At 49.5% G+C, this 18,830-nt stretch overlaps 1 protein-coding gene across 2 annotated transcripts in view; it reads left to right on the top strand.

The window, feature by feature from the left end:
• KCNJ16 (potassium voltage-gated channel subfamily J member 16) overlaps positions 1–8,997 on the top strand; it is a 32,196-nt gene extending 23,199 nt beyond the window's left edge. For both annotated transcript variants that reach the window (XM_017730502.1, XM_008631137.2), the window contains one exon: positions 6,545–8,997. In XM_017730502.1, coding sequence (XP_017585991.1) covers positions 6,600–7,880 — 1,281 coding nt within the window. In that variant the 5' untranslated portion in view covers positions 6,545–6,599 and the 3' untranslated portion in view covers positions 7,881–8,997. The remainder of the gene's footprint in view (positions 1–6,544) is intronic.
• The last annotated feature ends 9,833 nt before the right edge of the window (positions 8,998–18,830 follow it).

Below are 18,830 nucleotides of genomic sequence, written 5' to 3'. Positions count from 1 at the left end.
AGCCCCAGTTCAGGTTCAGCCGTGGTGGGGCAGCCTGGGGCCCCTGCACCCACCCAGCCCCGCGCGAGGGGAGGCTGAGCTGGGATTGCTGTGCCCAGTCCCTGCTGGGTCCGGTCCCATCTGGGCAAGAGCTGCTGGGAGCTGAGGGTTAAGAAGAGGAAGAGACTCCCCAGAGGGAACAGTTTTAGGTTTCCCTCCTGCCAAAGCGTCTGGGACAAAGAATGGCAGCGAGGCCCCAAATCAAGAGCCTCGAGTTGCCAGCACTTTCCATCTCTCCCGGTATTTCAGTGTTTCCACTGCTGGCTCCTGGCTACAGCCGTGCAGTGCATACAGGGCAAATAAATCAAAATAGACATTTGCAGCTTTCTATGGATTTTGGGAATTGCTCTGAGTGGAAAGCGGGGAGCTGCTTCCATTTAAGCCCATCCTGTGGCTCTGAAATGGGGAACCAGCCTTCACCAAGGAGCAGCTTCCACTCTGTCTTGCCTGACTTTAAGAGGCCAAACTTCTTCATTTTTGTTTTCACTTTTTTATTGGTTTTGTTGTAAGCAGATCCGGTTTCACTTAGATGAATTAAATGTCAATATATCTGTTGCTGTGCCTTGTTCCAGTGGGGATCACGGCACCACTGCGTGACTCAAAAACATCTGCAAAGCTCTGCTGCTCTTTGGTGCCTGTGTCTGTTCTTTAAAATGCTCAGTAAACACTTTGATATTGATTCTTTAGCTCTCTGTCTGTATGGAGCCATTGACTAAGAAGTCTAAGAAATAAACAACATTTTGCTCTGAGTTGGGTGTGTTAGAATCAGAATGGTTTGGGTTGGAAGGGACCTTCAAGATCATCCAGTTCCAACCCCAGTGTTTTCTTTTCTTTCTGTACTTGCAATGTTTTCTTCTGCTGTTGAGAGGATTTTGTACAAAAAATGCTGGAGGGGACAGGGGTCACCTGCAAGGTGATGTCTGCAGAGCTGTGGGCTGCAGGCTGATGGAGCCCTTGGTGACCTGCAGCACTCATTTGTCTCAGCTGAAGGGATGTGAAAAACAAAATTTTTGCTTTCAAGGGAAAGCTGAGCCTTTTAAAAGCTTCACTCTGGTGGCATCCAAGATGTCACTGTGGATGTGAGATTGAAGCTCCCTCTGGGATGTGCTCCACCTGTAAAGGCAGCACCACTGGAATGCTCCTGGTCATGCTCTGTTGTGGGAACCCCTCTCCTAAATCCCTGCTCCCCCAGGTCTGACTCTGGGCTCAGTTTAGGGGGTTTTGTGTTCCCTTTCCCCGTGTAGAGCTGCCTTCAGTGACCTGTGGGGATCTGAGTTGACAAACATTAAATATGTTGGCTTAAACTGACAGAGGGCAGGCTTGGATGGGATACTGGGAAGAAATTTCTCCCTTTGAGGGTGGGCAGGCCCTGGCACAGGGTGCCCACGGAAGCTGTGGCTGCTCCTGGATCCCTCGCAGTGTCCAAGGCCAGGTTGGACTTGGAGCACCCTGGGATAGTGGAAGGCCGGATCAGAAGCAGAAGGGTTGGCTGTGGGTACCAGAAGAAGTCCCTTTGCAACAAAAAGAGTGAAAGGAAGGAAGGAAAGAGAGAAGAAGGAGCCTTAATGTTGTCCTGCAATAGATTTATTTAGGTTTTGTGGGTGGTGGATTTTTTTAAAGGAACGACTACTGTAGCCAATTCCAAAGCCGCTCCAAAGGTTCTGACTTGTCACATTTCTGGTCTCTGAGCTGAAACCCTTCCAGGGTTACACAACAATGACTAAAACTGGAAACCTTTCAGATCATTTCCAAAATGAAGCAGGAAACTGAGGTGATTGCTAAAGCAACACTGGAGAGAGAGAGAGACACCACTTCCATGTGTGGGGGTGAGAATGAGCACCCAGTTTAATTTGGAGATTTTGGGGTTGTTTTCTTCTTGATTTAATCTCAGAACAGAATTATCCTGGAACCCAGATCTTCACATTGTTTTGCTTAATGTTTTACAAACAGGCTGTTGACTGAAGTTGTCACCGAACAAAAATTCACCCCTATTGTTTACATAATGGGAAAAGAGAGTCATAAAAGGGGTGTAGCAGCAATTTGTTAGGTATTAGGTTATGGTGCAAGAGGGATTATCCTCACAAAGCACTGAGCCCTAAACTCCAAATATCGGGATTAAATTGACAATTACATCCAGTGAAAGTCTTTGAAAGGCTCAGCTTGATGCTCAGGGCTTTGAAGTGGCTGTTCCAAGGGAGCTGAAAATCAGGAGTTCAAGTTGTTCTGGCACAGCTGCTCTGCTCGAGAGGAACTACATGAAAATATAAATATGATAAGAAAATCTGCTCCTGCTGGTGTTTGCTTTGTGGCAGCTCTTCACTGGGTAGAAGAGGGTGCTGGGTTTGATCTGCTTCTGCCACTGCACTCCTTTATGACCTTTGAAATACAGGAATTTCCTCCCGTATCTGATTGGGGTGATGTTTTTAGACAATACCAGTTTGGGGGTTCACTGTGCAGCCCCCTGAACACAGATCTCTGGAGCAGTTCTGTATCCCCCTGAGCACTTCAGGATCCAACACAGTAAAATCCTGGCCTTGGCTGAGATAATGAAGCACTGTTAAGAATTGATTAAGAATTATTCTGGTTTCTGACCTCTGAGTCTGATACATTTATTCTTTAGAACAACTCTCTGCCATTTACCCTAAAGAAATCTTCGAGATTTCTCAGTTTCTGTCTTCCTGCTTGGCTTCACTGCTCCATTTTTATCTCTGACAAACTTTGATTTGGAGGGGAGAAATACATTTATAAGAACGGAGAGCAAAAGTACTGTGAACATCAGCAGGGCTGCAGCGCAAGGGGAGGCTCACGATGTGCACAAACATGCCCAAAAGTCCAGGAAAAAACCCACAGAAAGTAAAAGCAAGACAGAAAAGAGGGAGGGTTTATGTGTCAGCATTAGGGGAAGGTGAAAACGCTTCCTGGCAACATCTGAGAGTCATTTGCATCAACAGATCTTGAGCTTTAGTGAGTAGAGAATGTTTTTAAATCCTCCTCCACCCCCTTTGTTAATCTTTAGCAGGTAACAGGACCTCTCATGGAATCGTGCGGCTTTCTTAGGGATGTGTCGGATATTTCCAGTTGGGAAAATCAGCTTTTTGAAATTACTCTAAGGTTGAAGCTTATCAGTCTGGCTGGGAGTCTGTGGTTTGGTAATAATTTGGTCGTAATCAGAGTCTTCAGAGTATTCTGCGGCAGTCAGAGTGCCTCAGCAGAGGGAGGGAGGAACAGCTGCGTTCCCAACTTCCCTGTCCCTGTCTGGAACAGGGAAATCACGTGTCTGTTAACGGTGTCCCCAGGAATGAGGGACAGATCCTAATCCTGACTTACAGAATCCATGAACACTGAAGGGTGGGTCTTTGGACCTGAACGTTCTGAGCAACATCAATGTCAAAGAGTTATTAATTATGATGCATGATCGTTAATTGTGATTATTATTGCACTCGAGAGACTTGAAGAGGTGGCCTTGAAAAGTGCAGGTTTGGCTTATCTTCAGGCACACCCAGAATACTGGGCAACATTTTTCGATGCTTTGGAGTGGCTGAGGGGGTTATTTCCCGAGATTTCTGATCACCTGGGGCAGTCCCCACTGGGCAGTTTGGGGTTTTAGGTCACCTGGGGTAGTCCCCACTGGGCAGTTTGGGGTTTTAGGTCACCTGGGGCAGTCCCCACTGGGCAGTTTGGGGTTTTAGGTCACCTGGGGCAGTCTCCACAGGGCAATACCAAATTCTTCCGAGAAATCCAATTTTCAACACGACCAAGGTCCTGGGGGCAATCCTGGTCTGGTAACCTTGCTCTGCGCTGGTTCTTTTTTCCTCTATCCAGCTCCAGGGCTGGATATTTGGTTTTGGTTTAGGGAGCTCTGCAACACATTCCCCTTCTTATTGCAGACATACTTTGGATTGTTTTGGAAAATCCCAACCTGTTCTATGGCTTCTTATGCCAGCCAAAAACTCATCTCAGACATCCATGGCAGTATTTGTATAACTGCAACGTGTATTTAGGAGAGACCCTTGTAGAGTCAGAGCTCCTAAAACAAGGCCCATCCCCATCAAAGTTGTCTCCTGGTTGTGACAGACGACCAGCAGATCAGAGCGGCCTTTACCCCGTTGCTCTGTGTGTCACAATCCAAGGTTCTTCCCACCAAAATCCGAAGGTGGTGCCAGCAAAACACAATTTTGGAAATCAGATGATTTTCTGATGGCAACAGCAGAGAGTGGAATTCACTCAGGAGCCTTGGATTCATGAAATTGAGTCCCCTTTAGAGTCCTGCAAAGTTTGGGAGTGTTTTCACGGAACTCTGGTTTGAACCAGTCAATAAGAAAACTGCTAGAATCATGGAGTCATGGAATATTAGGATGGAAGGGATGAAGGATCACCCAGTCCAGCTCCTGGCCCTGCCCAGACCCCCCAACAACCCCACCCTGGGCATCCCTGGCAGCGCTGTCCCAACGCTCCTGGAGCTCTGGCAGCCTCGGGGCCGTGCCCATTCCCTGGGGAGCCTGGGCAGTGCCCAGCACCCTCTGGGGGAAGAACCTTTCCCTGATACCCAACAAAACCTCCCCTGGCACAGCTCCAGCATTCCCCGGGTCCTGTCCCTGTCCCAGGGAGCAGAGATCAGAGAAGCCCCTCATGGCAAAGCCCTACAAATGTTTTTATTTAAGATTATACTGGCTCCTGGTTACAATTCGCTTCATTTTCACACCTCACGTTATGAGGTCCTTCAAACAAAACAAACAAACAACCCTCAACAGTTTCCAGTTTTTGTTTGTTATTAAATATGACTTCGAAAATGTTGGGTCAAGCATCCTCAATAGACCAGGCTGCAGTGTTTGTTTAAAACTCTGAGCAAAGCAAGTCATATGAATGTTTCCAAAGACCCTATTCCAAGAAGTATTTTTGGAAGCATTAATGTTGTGTTTTTTAATGAAGGCCACATTCTGAGGCTACGACACCATATGTCACATTCATTTCTGGGCTGGAAAAAAAAAAAGGAAAAAAAAAGAGAAAAAAAGAAATGGAAACTATGTTTGGCTTTTAAGTGTTTTTGGATGAATGTCTCTGCATGCTTGTCATTGTTCCTTGGATGAGAGGAGAGTTCTTGGGCTGTTAATCCAGTCCATCCAATATATTTTACACTCCATGGGCCTGACTCTCCTCTGCCTGGAAGTGTGTGCAGTCATTTCTGCTCAGGCAAAGGGACTGAAGACCTGAGGAAAAAAATTCCCCCGGGAGAGTTGGTTTTTCTGAAATTCGCTTTTCTTAAACTCATTTTCCATGGATTTGTTGGCTCCATTGAAAACCTACATCCGAACTCTGAAACCAGCTTAAAAATGGGAAAAGTGCTCGTCATTTTTCCATCGAGAACTTGCTGTTTCTGGAGGAATAATGACAGGTTTCCCACAAAAATATTAGGGTTTTTTTTTCCTTTAGGAATATCAGTTAGAAGCATGAAATTGGCAAACAATTGGAATTGTTCTGCTGTGTCCCCATCACTTCTGACTGGTTTTGTGTCAATGGTTGGGATGTCGTGGAATGAGCTGGAGACCTGCAGGAAAAGGATTTGCCTTTTTAAATGCCGTGTTTTTAATTGGATTCCAGGTGATGAGGAAATTCAATTCCATTTCTAAGGTAACTCTTGTTATTGGTCACTAAATATGGCCCAGCACTGGTGCTGCTCAGTTCTTCTCTGCTCTGACCAAGGAATCTCCTAATCCACATCACTTCCTAAATTTGTGTCACCCACAACTTCCATTAACACCCTCCATGTTTGTTTCAAACTCATTAATCAAGATTTAAATAGTCTTGGCAGCTGGATTTTTTTTTGTTTGCTTTAAGGAACCGTTTCAGAAGCTTTCCAGGACCTCAGAGAGGTTTCTTTTTTCATTTGAAATGTAAATAATTTTCTCCAAATTGGACAAACATGTCTGTGTAGCACCAGCCCAGTCAAGTTCACTTCCATGAACAGGTTTTTCTATGCTGAAACATAAATAATGGTGAATGATCATCTGTTTGATTAATTTTTTGGTTAAAACATACCATCACTGCATTTCCCTGCCCATGAGACTGAAGTTTTACCTCTAAATAAAGGGGTTTTCCCAGTTTTTTTTCTAATGGAGGAAAACAGGGAAAATTGCAAAGAACAATTCATTACCTCCAATATTTGGCCAAATTTAAGTGGTTTGTGCCACTCCTGTGACTGCTCAGGGGAGCTCACCCTGCTTTTAATGTTGTTTCATGGGATCATTAACTGAGTTACTCACAATGGGGTCACCACAAAGGTTTTGATTTCTCTTTTCATCTACAGACCAAATTTTAGGGTTGATAAGGGCATTTCCAATGGATTGGATTTTTAGCTGTCTCATATTTCCAGGCCTGGTTTTGAGCAAAGATCTGTAATGGATGCCACGGCCTGTACCCTTCCAAAAATTACCTGTGGTGGCCACAGAGTGAACATGTTCAGATTTGGAAATTCAAATGAAAATAGACTTTCTCTTTCATTTCATAGATTTCCAATGAACAAAGAAAACAACCCCTGGGACCTTCTGTAAGCTGAGGCAGAGATGAGGAAGATGAATGAGCAGAGCGGCTGCTACAGGCCTGTGAATGTCCAGGGAAACAAGGTCAGTAACCGTGGCACCTGTCGGGAAAGCCCAGAAAAGGAGGTGAAAAGGCTGCAGAAGAGATTTCTCCACAAGGATGGCAGCTGCAACGTCTACTTCAAGCACATCTTCGGAGAGTGGGAGAGCTACATGGTGGACATTTTCACCACGCTGGTGGACATCAAGTGGCGCCACATGTTTGTGATTTTCTCCCTGTCCTACGTGCTCTCGTGGCTGTTCTTCGGCCTCGTGTTCTGGCTGATTGCCGTCCAGCACGGGGACTTGTTCAGCGACGAGGAAGTCACCCCCTGCGTGGCAAATGTGCACAGCTTCACGGGAGCCTTCCTTTTCTCCCTGGAGACCCAGACCACCATCGGGTACGGGTACCGCTGCGTGACTGAGGAGTGCTCGGTCGCCATCCTCATGGTGATCCTGCAGTCGGTGCTGAGCTGCATCATCGACACCTTCATCATTGGAGCAGCCTTGGCCAAGATGGCCACGGCCCGGAAAAGAGCTCAGACCATCCGTTTCAGCTACTACGCCGTGGTTGGGCTGAGGGACGACAAATTCTGCCTCATGTGGCGCATCGGGGACTTCCGGCCCAACCACATGGTGGAGGGCTCGGTGCGAGCGCAGCTGCTGCGCTACAAGGAGGACAAGGAGGGGAGGATGACCATGGAGTACAGGGACCTCAAGCTGCTCAATGACCAGATCATCCTGGTCACGCCAGTGACCGTCGTCCATGAGATCGACAGCGAGAGCCCCTTGTACGGCCTGGACCGCAAAGCTCTGGCCAAGGACAACTTTGAGATCTTGGTGACTTTTGTCTACACGGGTGACTCCACGGGGACTTCCCACCAGTCACGGAGCTCCTACGTTCCCAGAGAGATCCTGTGGGGCCACAGGTTCAACGATGTCTTGCACGTCAAGAAGAAGTACTACAAGGTGGACTGCTTGCAGTTTGAGGAGACCACGGAGGTGTACGCCCCTCACTGCAGTGCCATGCAGCTGGATCGCAAGGAGCAGGAGTGGAACCGTGCAGAGAAGACGCAGGAAAAACAAGCGGAGAAGTCAGCCCTGGAGATCAAGTCTAACCAAAAGTCCTTCAGTGCTGTTGCCCTCATCACCAGCTGTGAGGATCCAGAAGACCCAGTGAAAACTCCCAGCCAACATCCTGGAGAGGTTTCCTACAGGAAAGCAGCTGTGACCTTAAGCAGGCTCTCCATAGAGTCCCAAATCTAACTTTTCCTGCCGTTAAAACCCCTCCCAACAAATTCTTCCCTTGAGCTCCTCGAATACAAGCAGTGAACTCGTGTGCAGCAGTATTTATATCCCAGACCTCGCTGACAGCGTGCCCACACTGTCCCACACTGTCCCACACTGTCCCACACTGCTGGGCTCTGCCTGCTGTGGGCACCAGTGACAGATCAGCTGTGGCACGAGGGAGCAGCTTCCCCTTGGGATGCCCAGGGAGCCCCTGCACTTGAGCAAGCCCCATGTGAACTTTCTTCCCCTGCAGGGACCAGGGTTGGCCATGCCCAGAGACAGAGAATGACCTTGGCAGGGCACACAAACCGTGCCCTGTGCCCTCCAGGTCAGGGGTTTCAAAGCTGCCTTGTTTGGAAAGCCCATTCCCAGTCCCTCCAAGAGGCTCTGAAGCTCCATTGTCCCAACAAATGATTCCTCAGAGGCAGCCTCATCCCAGAGCTCCTCTGGGGAATGTGTGGAGCTGTTATTTGTCGGACAATGGAATAACTGACCCCAGTGTTCCTGGGTGGCTTTGGACACCTATTTACACCCTGCCCAGTCCTGTGGGATCCACAAAGCTGGAGAGCTTTCATTTTGCTGGTCATGAGCCATTCCCTGAAGTGCTGCTCCCTCAGCAGCTGGAGGGATGCAGGAAGTAAAGAAAAAATCAAAACAAGACCTCCAGTTTTAAATTAGCAAAATCAGGTTGAGCCTTGAGGAGAAGATGATGTTTGGAGCAAGCTGTGCAATATTTTATATCAAATCCTCTTTCATTTCATTTCGTTTTTCTTTTTAGCGTGCTGCGCTTCTTTGCAAACACAAAGATCAATCTGGGGAACAAACAGGGTGATTTTGTCAAAATGAAAAATGTTTGTCTCGGATGGCTGTGTAAAAATGATCCTTCACAGAGAAATCCAGCAACTCCTCTTCTGTCGGCTCAAACTGGGAAAAAAAGGAAAATGTTGATGCTCTGAAGGTGTCTGTGGCATGCAAGTTCCGTGCTCTGCACATCTCTGTAATTATTTCATGAGCAATGCCTCATCATGCTTTTGCCCCTGATGATTGCAGTTCATTTGCGTTGTGTTTAATTACCCTGCGAACGTAAAATAATCATCTCTGAGTTTGTGGGATTGATCTCACCCGACCTTAGCAGCAAAGAAATCCAGTGTTGGTTGCTGTCTGTTACTGGAACTCTTCTGTCTCCACAGGGGAGTCCATCCCACCTTCCTTGGGTTTTTAGGGAGCTGAGGGAAGCAGGATGAGTTTATCCTGGAAATGTTCATCCCTCTCCATTTATTGCTGAAGGAGATGAAACGACTGCTGTGGTAATGCTGCCTAACTTTAGGCTGCTAAAATTAGCTCTGACGAGTCATTCACATCATTCTGACTAATTAATTGGGTTTTTATGAGCTCATCATGTTTAATGAAGAAAAAATAGCCTGCTAAGTGTTTTTTTCCCCTGCAATTTACTCCATGTAGTAGTAGGATTGCTGGATTATTTTAATGTATTTCTCTTTTGCTAGCACTTGTCTCTGGATAAACGTGGTCCCTTTAGGTAAAACCAAAGCCTGGGGGGTGTTAGTTATTCCAAAACTCATTAATTAGCCTATTTTATGTGCTGATTCATCAGCAGCAACCACTTATAAGCGCAGTAAAAACCATCTTCTTGTATCCTGGCTTTAAACACTGGCAGACGTGGGGGAAACAGTGTAGAAAAAAAAGGAAAGGAATGTAGGAAAATGTAGGAAAATGTAGAAGGGTCTCAGTACTTCTGTGGTGTTGGAAAAAACACCACTGGGATTGAATAAAATAGAATATCACCTTCCAGACATGGGAATTAACCCTTCCACACCCCTCAGACCCTGGCTGGGATGCTTTTAGTCAAGGCAGGGCACCCCTTTTTGGGAAAGATGTGGAGCAATTGGAAGGGAATGTGGAGAACCTGGCAGTGAGGAAGGAGGGAAATGACTCAAGGTGTTTCAGTCCTAAAACGGGTTGGGAGGCAAAGAGCTCTAAAACCCAGAAATTGCAGTCAGAGGGAGGGAGGGACAGTCTGGGGCTGGGACAGGGTGGGACAGGAAAAGAGGGGCTGAAACTGGGGGGAAAGGGAGGGAAAATAATTAGGAAAAACTTAAAGAGGGTGAGGGTGACAGATGAGGGTGAGTGTGACAGACATGAGGGTTTGTAACCTCTGGGGTGGCTCTGGGGAACCTGATGGAGGAGGAAACAGGGTCAGGAGTGAGACAGAAAGGCCAAGCTGGAACTTCCCAAGCCTGCTGCTCTGTGATCCCGTGATTTCCACAAACAGGGAATGTCCCCCGTGGACACAGCTGAACTGCTCGCTTTGCCAGAGCTCACCCACGGTGTTTGCTTCACCGCAGAGTAAAGGTACTCAGAGAGGTGAGACACTACTGAGATGAGTGGCCAAAATCCCCAAATTCCTTCCGAAGGTGCCACTTCCAGGTGCTGGGTGTGAAAGCAGCTCCTCCTCTGAAGATGAGAAGCTCAGCTGCCTTTCCCTCCCCAAGTTCTCTTCCCTGTGAGCCCCTGGAAAAAATTCTTCCTTTTGGAATGGCTTTGCTGGGAGTGAAAGTACCAGGAGCCTGATTTAGGCGTTTGTCCGGTGGTTTTTGGTACACAGAGACACAAATAATGGGTATGAATGCCTGAGTGTGGCTGGTAAAGTGTGCCTGGGTCAGCTGATGAGGATCAGGAAGAAACTCCTCTCCTGGGCATGTTAATCCATAAAAAGCTAAACACTAAATTTTCTCCTGCTTTTATCTCCAGCGTCTGATCCCAGCCCATGCTGGAGACAGGATACTGGGGAGTCACTGCTCTCTGGCTTTTCTTCTGATAGCTGTTTTAATTTCATTTATCCCAGTACAAACACGATGTGTAATAATAACAATGTATAGCAAACCAGGCAGTTTCAGGTTGGTTTTTTTTAATGAATAAAGACATCACAATAAAGAACATTCCTCTGCCACACACCTTGTGAGAGCACATTGGGCTTTTCTTCCCTTCAGCTACAGGTTTTTAGCTTCCATATCCAGTTTCTCTGGGCACCCTGTGCCAGGATCTCTCCACCGTCACAGGGAATAATTTCTTCCTAATTTCTCATCTAAATCCACCCTCTGGCAGTGGGAAGCCATTCCCTGTGTCCTGTCCCTCCATCCCTTGTCCCAAGTCCCTCTGCAGCTCTCCTGGAGCCCCTTTAGGCCCTGCAAGGGGCTCTGAGCTCTCCCTGGAGCCTTCTCCTCTCCAGGTTTATATTTAGGTGGGCCCTGACTGTGTTCTGGGTAGAGCCAGTTCTTAATCCTTCCTCCCTAGGAAAGGACCTAGGAAAGCTTCCTGCAGGGCACTGGACAACAGAAAAATAATACAAATAGGATAAATAGGATAAATAGGATAAATGGGATAAATGGGATAAATAGGATAAATGACAGTGAGACTCTTCCTCACCCATCTGCTCTTTCTCCACGAGGACTTCCCAGGGATTTTTTCCCATCCCCATTGCAGGGCTGAGCAATAAAAAAAGCAAAGAAGCCTCCCAGAAACCCAACCAAAATAACAACACGTGCATCCCCCAGCAGGGACACAGACCTGACCCTCCAGTCGTTCCCAACTCATCGGAGGAATGTTCCCGCCAGCCCCAAGGGAAGAACCTGGGTGCATTTTGGGCAGTTCAGTGGTGAAACAACAGGACCTTCCAGGGCATTGCACATCTCCTTGGGGCTTCCAAGAGCCAGTTCCTGGGGCTGAGGATCAGCAGCTCCTTCCCAGCTACCACAAGGCAGGAACCAGAATTTCTGTGTGAGAGTTGCTCTCACCCCATCCCTGACTTTTCCACAAAATTTACCAGCTGAAGCAAAATTCTAAACACCAAAGCGAACACACAAACCACCCTGCACTGGCCTCCTGACTCATGGTTAGAACTTCATCCTGGTTATTTTCCCTTGGAAAGCAGCGCCGTTGTTCCGGGTCAAGATTAATTTCTGTCAAAGGGGATATAATCAGAGATTATTATATCATTTATTTTTCCAGCCTTGCTCACCACCATTCATTAGGGCCGCTGGCATCTCCTCCCCCGTTATCATGTGTCATTTGGTGCATAGTTTGTGTGAAGTTGGGTCTCAGATGTGGGACAGGACGTTATCCCCTTGTTTATCCCCTGTTTCTCACTCGCTGTGCAGGAGGTCTGAGCTCACTTCAGGAAAAAAACAGGTACCATCCAGGGCATCAGAAATGTTGTGTAGGAGGGGAAAAAAAATTGCTTGGAAGCTTTTTTAATCTCTTAAATCTTTGCTGGTTGGAGCTGGGAACCTGCAGACAGAGGGGGTTGGTGTCTGTGGTGGGCAGGAGAGGCCTGAAGAAGGGAAAAGGAAGAAGCATCTGACAACGGAGTCACTTCCAGGCAGACAAGAGGAAGTGTGACACAGATGGAACCAGGCTTAAAAAGAAGTTTACATCTGGGCTGAAAAATGTGGATCGGTGTTTTCACCGGGCTTAAAACTCACAGCACGGGAGCTGCTTCCGTAATTGAGAGGTTTTTGTGGGGTCAGTCCTGGTGGCTGAGGAGCTGCTGGGGATCAACATCGGGCAAGGGCAGTGGGAAGTTGGGCAGTTCTGGTTTGGGCTTGTGCTGCTCCCTGGAAAACCAGGAGGGTTTGGGACTGGGATATCGACACCTCTCAGTATTTTCTTCAGGCCAAATGACACAAAATTACCTTGGACTGGCAAAAATGCACAAGGATTTCCCATCCAGGTGTGTCATGGAATCGTGGAGTGGTTTGGGATGGAAGGGAGCTCAAAGCTCAGCCAGTTCCACCCCTGCCACAGGCACAGACGCCTTCCACAGATCAGGCTGCTCCAACCTGGCCTTGGACACTTCCAGGGATGGGGCAGCTGCAGCTCATGGGGGAATTTCTCCCAAATATCTCATCTGAACCTCCCCTCCTCCAGTTTAAAACCATTCCCCCTCTTCCTATCACTGTCTTCCCACATAACAAGCCACTCTCCCTCTTTTTTGCCATCCCCCTTTAGGGTCTGGACTGATCCTGATCCCGATCTCAATCCCATTCCTGATCCCGAACCCAATGCTGGTCCCGATCCCGATCCCAATCCTGATCTGAATCCCGATCCTGATCCCGAACCCAATGCTGGTCCTGATCCCAATCCCGTTCCCGATCCCAATCCCGTTCCTGATCCCGATGCCGATCCTGATCTCAGTCCCGATTCTGGTCCAGCTCCTGATCCCAATTCCGATCCTGACACGTTCCCGATCCTGACACGATCCCGATTCCAGTCCCGGTCCAGATCCACATCCCGATTCTGATTCTGATCCTGATCCAGATTCCAATCCCGATCCCGATCCCGATCCCGATCCCGATCCCGGCCCCGATCCCGTTCCCGGCCCCGATCCCGATCCCGATCCCGATCCTGATCCCGATCCCGCACGTGCACGGCGGTGGAGCGCTGATCCCATCCCGGGAGAGGAGAGCGGTGGGAATTTGGGAAGGGCAGCGTGATCCCAGTGAATTCCTGAGTGCTGGAGCTGCTCAGAGAGCTCCAGAAAGGGGAGCACCCCTCGGGGGCCGTTCTGCACCTCCCGGGATGGGACCCTCGCCCGTCCCGAAATGCCCCCCCCCCAAAAGTGGGGTCAACCTGTTGTCAGTGAATTCCCTTTATTCCCAGTATTTCCCGACCTGCACAGCTCTGAGACTCAGCACCGTAAATCAGCACAGAACACATTTTGTTATAAAATTGATCAGGCATTTGCTGGTTTATTTTCCATCGTTGCCCTTTATATATAGCAGCAGAGCTGGGGGGAGGCGGCCCCATTTGGCAGCTTAGGTAAATATAGCTGGGCAAACCTGGCTGCTCTCCACCAGGAACCTTTCAAACAGGGCCATGAGCTATTTGTGGCCAAAGGGACAGAGTTGGGGACGTATCAGTGACCAAGAGCTGCCCGTTTGTTCGGGCCAGGGAACGTGTGTGCGTGTAGAAAGGCAACGCTGATGTTTATTGTGTAAAACTCTGCACAGAAAGGCTCCAGAATAGAAATGCCTGAATAATTATCTCATCTCCAGTGCCATGTCCACTTCTGGATGCACATTTTCCATCGAGCAGCTTCGTGCGTTCTCTCACGCACGGGAGGAGCTCCAATGAAACATCTGCTGAGCCATCCATAGCATCCTCCTCCTTCACATCCTTTCTCCGGGCTCTAGGAAGCTGCGCAAGTGTCAGGCAGCTGCTCTGCTGCGGCTACTGGGCAGTGCGTTTGCTGCTCGTGCTTCCCCATCTTTGATCACAGGGTGTCTCTCAGCCTTGCCTGACAGGGCAAGGACTATTTTTGGTCTGGTGTTCGTTTGTCACGATCCCAGCTTGGCCCAGGTGCCAAAAGGAGCTGGTGGCCTCTGTGTGACCGTGGTGCAGAGCAGCAGCAGGGCAGAGGCTGTCCCAGAGCCTCCCCAGTCCCCCTGCTCTGTGCTGGGGCTGTGTTGGGTGTGTCCAGCAGTAATTTTGGCTGGTAAAGGCCTTGTTTGGTTAGCCATGCCCTGAGTGGGGCAGGAAAAATAGGAATTGTGCATCAATGCTTTCAGATCTCCAAGTGGCAATCAGAAAGAGCCCAGGGAGTGTCTCCAAGGGGAAACCTCCCCTGCCCACCCAGGTCAAGGCCCTTACTCATGGGAAGTAAATGTGACCCCACCAATTCCACGGGAGGGTTTCCAGGGTGACCTGTGGTAGGATGTGAAGTGAGAAATGAAATGTGGTGTTTTGTGGCAGTTCCTGCAGTTACTCATCACACTGATTAAAATTCTCTCCAGTGGTCACTTCTTCCACAGGCAACCACTCAGTGAGAAGGTGTTTTTTGTCTTTCCTCCCATTTTCTCCTTCTTTTTGGAGAAGTCCCAGGTAAAGCAGTCAGATGTGGTTCTTTACAGTCACACACAGCACGAGCCATGAGGCATTTCCCAACACCCTCCAGCAAACCCTGGTAGTACAGAAGTCCTAAACCCACAGAATTCCTTTGCTACAGACCAAAACTGTGGGGGAATGGTTTGGAAAACCTCTGGTGATACCAATCCTCAGGATTTGGGGTGAGCAGCTCCCAGCAGGGAAGTGCCACATGTGAATATGTCTGTACACGTGGATGGGGACTGAGACAGCTCCCATCCCTTTCCTCACATTGATAAAAGGTGACAGTCCCTGCCAATTCCAGCTCCAGTTTCACCCCTCTGCAATATTTGCACTTTCCCCAGCTGTGTAATTACTGCGGTGCTAATTTTATCTGAGATGATGAAAGCCCTGGAACAGCGTCTCCACATAAAGGGAGGATCCACACCCTGCCCCAGCCCCCTGGGCCTTATTTGAGCAAAGGAAATCGTGGCTTTGACTTGTGGATTTGCTCCCTGGGGAGGCTTCTCCTTCCCAGAGTTACCTGAAGCACAGCTGAGGGCAGAGAAGAGCGAGGTCAAGGATGTTTCGTGCTGGGAACTCAGAGCGTTGAGGGCTGAGGTGTTGCCTCACAGTAAATTTCCTTATTCAGATTAAATTACTCACCCAGATCTGCTTCTTCTCTTTGCTCCCCTGTGAGAGCAGCCACTCCAGACACCAAACAGCACAAAGATGCTTGGAAGCCTTTCATTCCTTTCCGGGCCTTCCAAAAAGATTCAAAGTCAATTGCCATTTCAGATGGAGATTCAGAACAGACACTCCTTCAGCTTGAAAAAATTACAGCGGAGGACGGTCAGAGGCGAAGCAATTTGCCAGGGCTTGAGGAGTGTGAATAATGCAGAGCAAAGAGCTCTGTGCAGCCTCCAGTGTGCAGTCCTGCCTTCCCTGGAGTCCTGGGGATCAGCAGCACAGGTGGGGATGAAGGAAAGCTGAGCTGGTGGGGGATTTCTGACTTGTGGAAAGCTGGAGGGGATGGATTTGTGGGAACAAACAGCCAGAATTGATGGGCATTGCTGGCACTTGATCCTGAGCTCTGGAGTCACCCCATCAGGACAGAGGCACAAAGCCAGCCCGTTGTTCCCTGCTCTGGTCTGTTCTGCACAGGTTTTTTGATGTCACCTCTGGTGGCAGAGAGCACAAGCACCTTCCAGTACTGTCACAGGCGATGTGACGAGCCCCTGCTCATTCTCTTTCTCTCTTTGTCTCCCTCTTTACCTCTGATTGTCCCCACATGTGATCTCTGCCCTTTGTCAAATCAAGACAGTCCCAGCCTGGGTGCTGGGTGTCCCCTCTGCCTGTCACAGGTGACCTCAGGGGGCATTTGGCCCCCAAAATGTGCTGGGATTAAGATGAAATATCTCTCAAAGCGCAGCTCTAATTTGAGGTTTCTGCTCTGAGGCCTCTCAGGAGGGATGGGAACTTCTTGGATCAACCTTGGCTTGTTTGGAGCCACAGACTTGTGGTGTGATTCTGGACACCTGCCCAAAATCCTGGGTGCCAGGCCAGTGGGCAGCAGGGGAGGGACCCAGGGAGGGACCCAGGGACAGGACACAGGGGAGGAACCAGGGAGGGACCCAGGGAGGGACCCAGGGAAGGAACCAGGGAGGGAACCAGGGAAGGGACCCAGGGAGGGAACCAGGGAAGGACCCGGGAAGGGAACCAGGGAGGGACACAGGGAAGGAACCAGGGAGGGAACCAGGGAAGGGACCCAGGGGAGGAACCAGGGAAGGGACACCCCAGGGACAGGACACAGGGGAGGAACCAGGGAAGGGAACCAGGGAGGGAGCCGGGGGAGGAACCAGGGAGGGAACCAGGGAAGGGACCCAGGGAGGGAACCAGGGAAGGACCCGGGAAGGGAACCAGGGAGGGACACAGGGAAGGAACCAGGGAGGGAACCAGGGAAGGGACCCAGGGGAGGAACCAGGGAAGGGACACAGGGAAGGGAACCAGGGAGGGACCAGGGAGGGAACCAGGGAGGGACCAGGGAGGGAACCAGGGAAGGAACACAGGAGGGGACACAGGGAAGGGACCAGGGAGGGACACAGGAAAGGCACCCAGGATGCTCCTGCAGGTCCCATCTCACCTGAGGGGAGCAATCCCAGGAGCCCTGGGACCTGTGATGCCACCACAGCACCACGATGTCACCAGGTCTCACTGTCACCAGCTCTGACATTTATCAGCTTTCCACACCAATTGCTCAACATCTGATGGGAAAAAGCGCAACTTTTCCCCCTCCAGTCCCTGTCACAAGGTTGTTTAATAGGGTTTGGGCATCAGCTCAAGTAATACCAGAGGATCCAAGCCAGCTCCTGAAGAATTAGGGAGATTACAAAGAAACTCATGGCTCATGTTGAGGTGCAGCATTCCCCAGCACAAACCAGGAGAGAGCCCCCTCCTGCCACCATCCTGCCCCTCCTGGCACCCGGATCAGGCTGGCCCAGAGCACAGGACGTTCCGTTTGGCCCAAATTCCAGCGCAGGATGCCCAGGGCTGGGTGGGGAATCCTTCCCCTGTGAGTAAGTGAAAGGCAGAGCTGGGCCTGGAGGCACAAAATGGCATCAGAAAAGCAGATAAGCAGCACAAGATCGTGATAGCAGGGGAAAGGAAGCTGTGGCGTTTATTTGCTGAGGATAATTTCCCCTCTGACGACAGATTTTTCAAGTGGCAGAGGTGTTTTCACGGCTGGGCCTTGGAGGGCTGGTCCAAGTAATCAGCCCAAAACAATCCCAGGAAGTTTAAGCCACAGTTTTGAGCTCGGTTTGGTTGTATTCATCTGTTCGGTTTTAGTTCGGAGGGACATTCTGAGAGGTGCCAGCTGATTTAATTTGTGCTCCTCCTTCCCAGCCCCGCAGGAGTTCCAGGAAGGGCTGAGCTCCACATGTGCCAGGGACCTGCTCTGTGTGTCCTGGCCAGGATCTCCTTGGCTTTCTGAGCAGGAAAGTGCAGGCAAAGTGGGGAAAAGATGCTATGAATGCTCTGGAAGGCCTTGAGGCTCTCCCAGAGAGCTTGGACTGCTCCCTACCAGCTCCAGCATCTCCAGGACCATCCCCGGTGCAGCTGGTAGAGAAGTTCAGTCATTGTTGATGGGAAGAATCCAGCCCAAACACACCCAAACCCACCCAGTGCCCTCTCAGGGAGCGTCTCCTCCAGTGCCATGGGGATGGAAGTTCCCAGTGGATGTAAAAACCCCAGTGCTGCCTCCTCAGGAATCTCCAGCTTGTTTTCTGCTGTGGTTTTCCTTCCACAATGGCCAGTGATCTAACTCTCTGTTTTTAGCACAGTTTATTTGCTTTCCAGGAGAGAAAATAAACTCTGATATTGTCACTTATGTTGTGGCCACAGACTCTGGGCGAGTTGTGAGGCTCTGGTACAAAGTGATAGAAAACACTGAGGACATTTGATCTCAGCTAATCTACTGGAATAAAAAAGTGTGGGAAAGAGAGGACAACAGTTATTTATGTGGCATTAGCAGAAATCAGAGGCTTTCAGGTTGATCAGTGCAGGTTTCACCGAGTGGATACCCTGATAGGTAATAAATGCTCAGCAGCAGAAATGCAGCAGGCACAGTGCAGGGAAATCATACAGGGTTTACCAGAGGCTCCCTGGTCGCTGCTGGGAGAAGGTCCCATCCCGTACCCACATATCCCACAACATTTCCCTCTCAGGAACCACCAAACCTCACCTTGGAAGGTGAAGATGCCTGGTTCTGATCCCTTGGGTGCCCCAGGTGTGAATACAAGCTGCATTCACAGTTTGTCAGCAGCAGAGATGCACAGAAGGCAGGTGATTTGCAATAATTTTGCTTAGAAAAGACAAAAAATTTTCCAGCTCTTGCTGTTGCAACTGAGTTCTTGTTCTTTCTTGCCACTCCCTTTCCCATTGGAAACTTTCCACGTCTCTGCCCGTGGTGGCACTCTCAGGTCTCTGCTTTATCCCTGCCCTGGTGCAGCCAAAGAAACACGGCCCAGCCCCTGTCCCTGAGCCCCT

Source organism: Corvus brachyrhynchos, unplaced genomic scaffold (assembly GCF_000691975.1).
Source record: "Corvus brachyrhynchos isolate BGI_N302 unplaced genomic scaffold, ASM69197v1 scaffold340, whole genome shotgun sequence".
Lineage (NCBI taxonomy): Eukaryota > Metazoa > Chordata > Aves > Passeriformes > Corvidae > Corvus > Corvus brachyrhynchos.
This window is presented reverse-complemented; position numbering and strand designations above follow the sequence as displayed.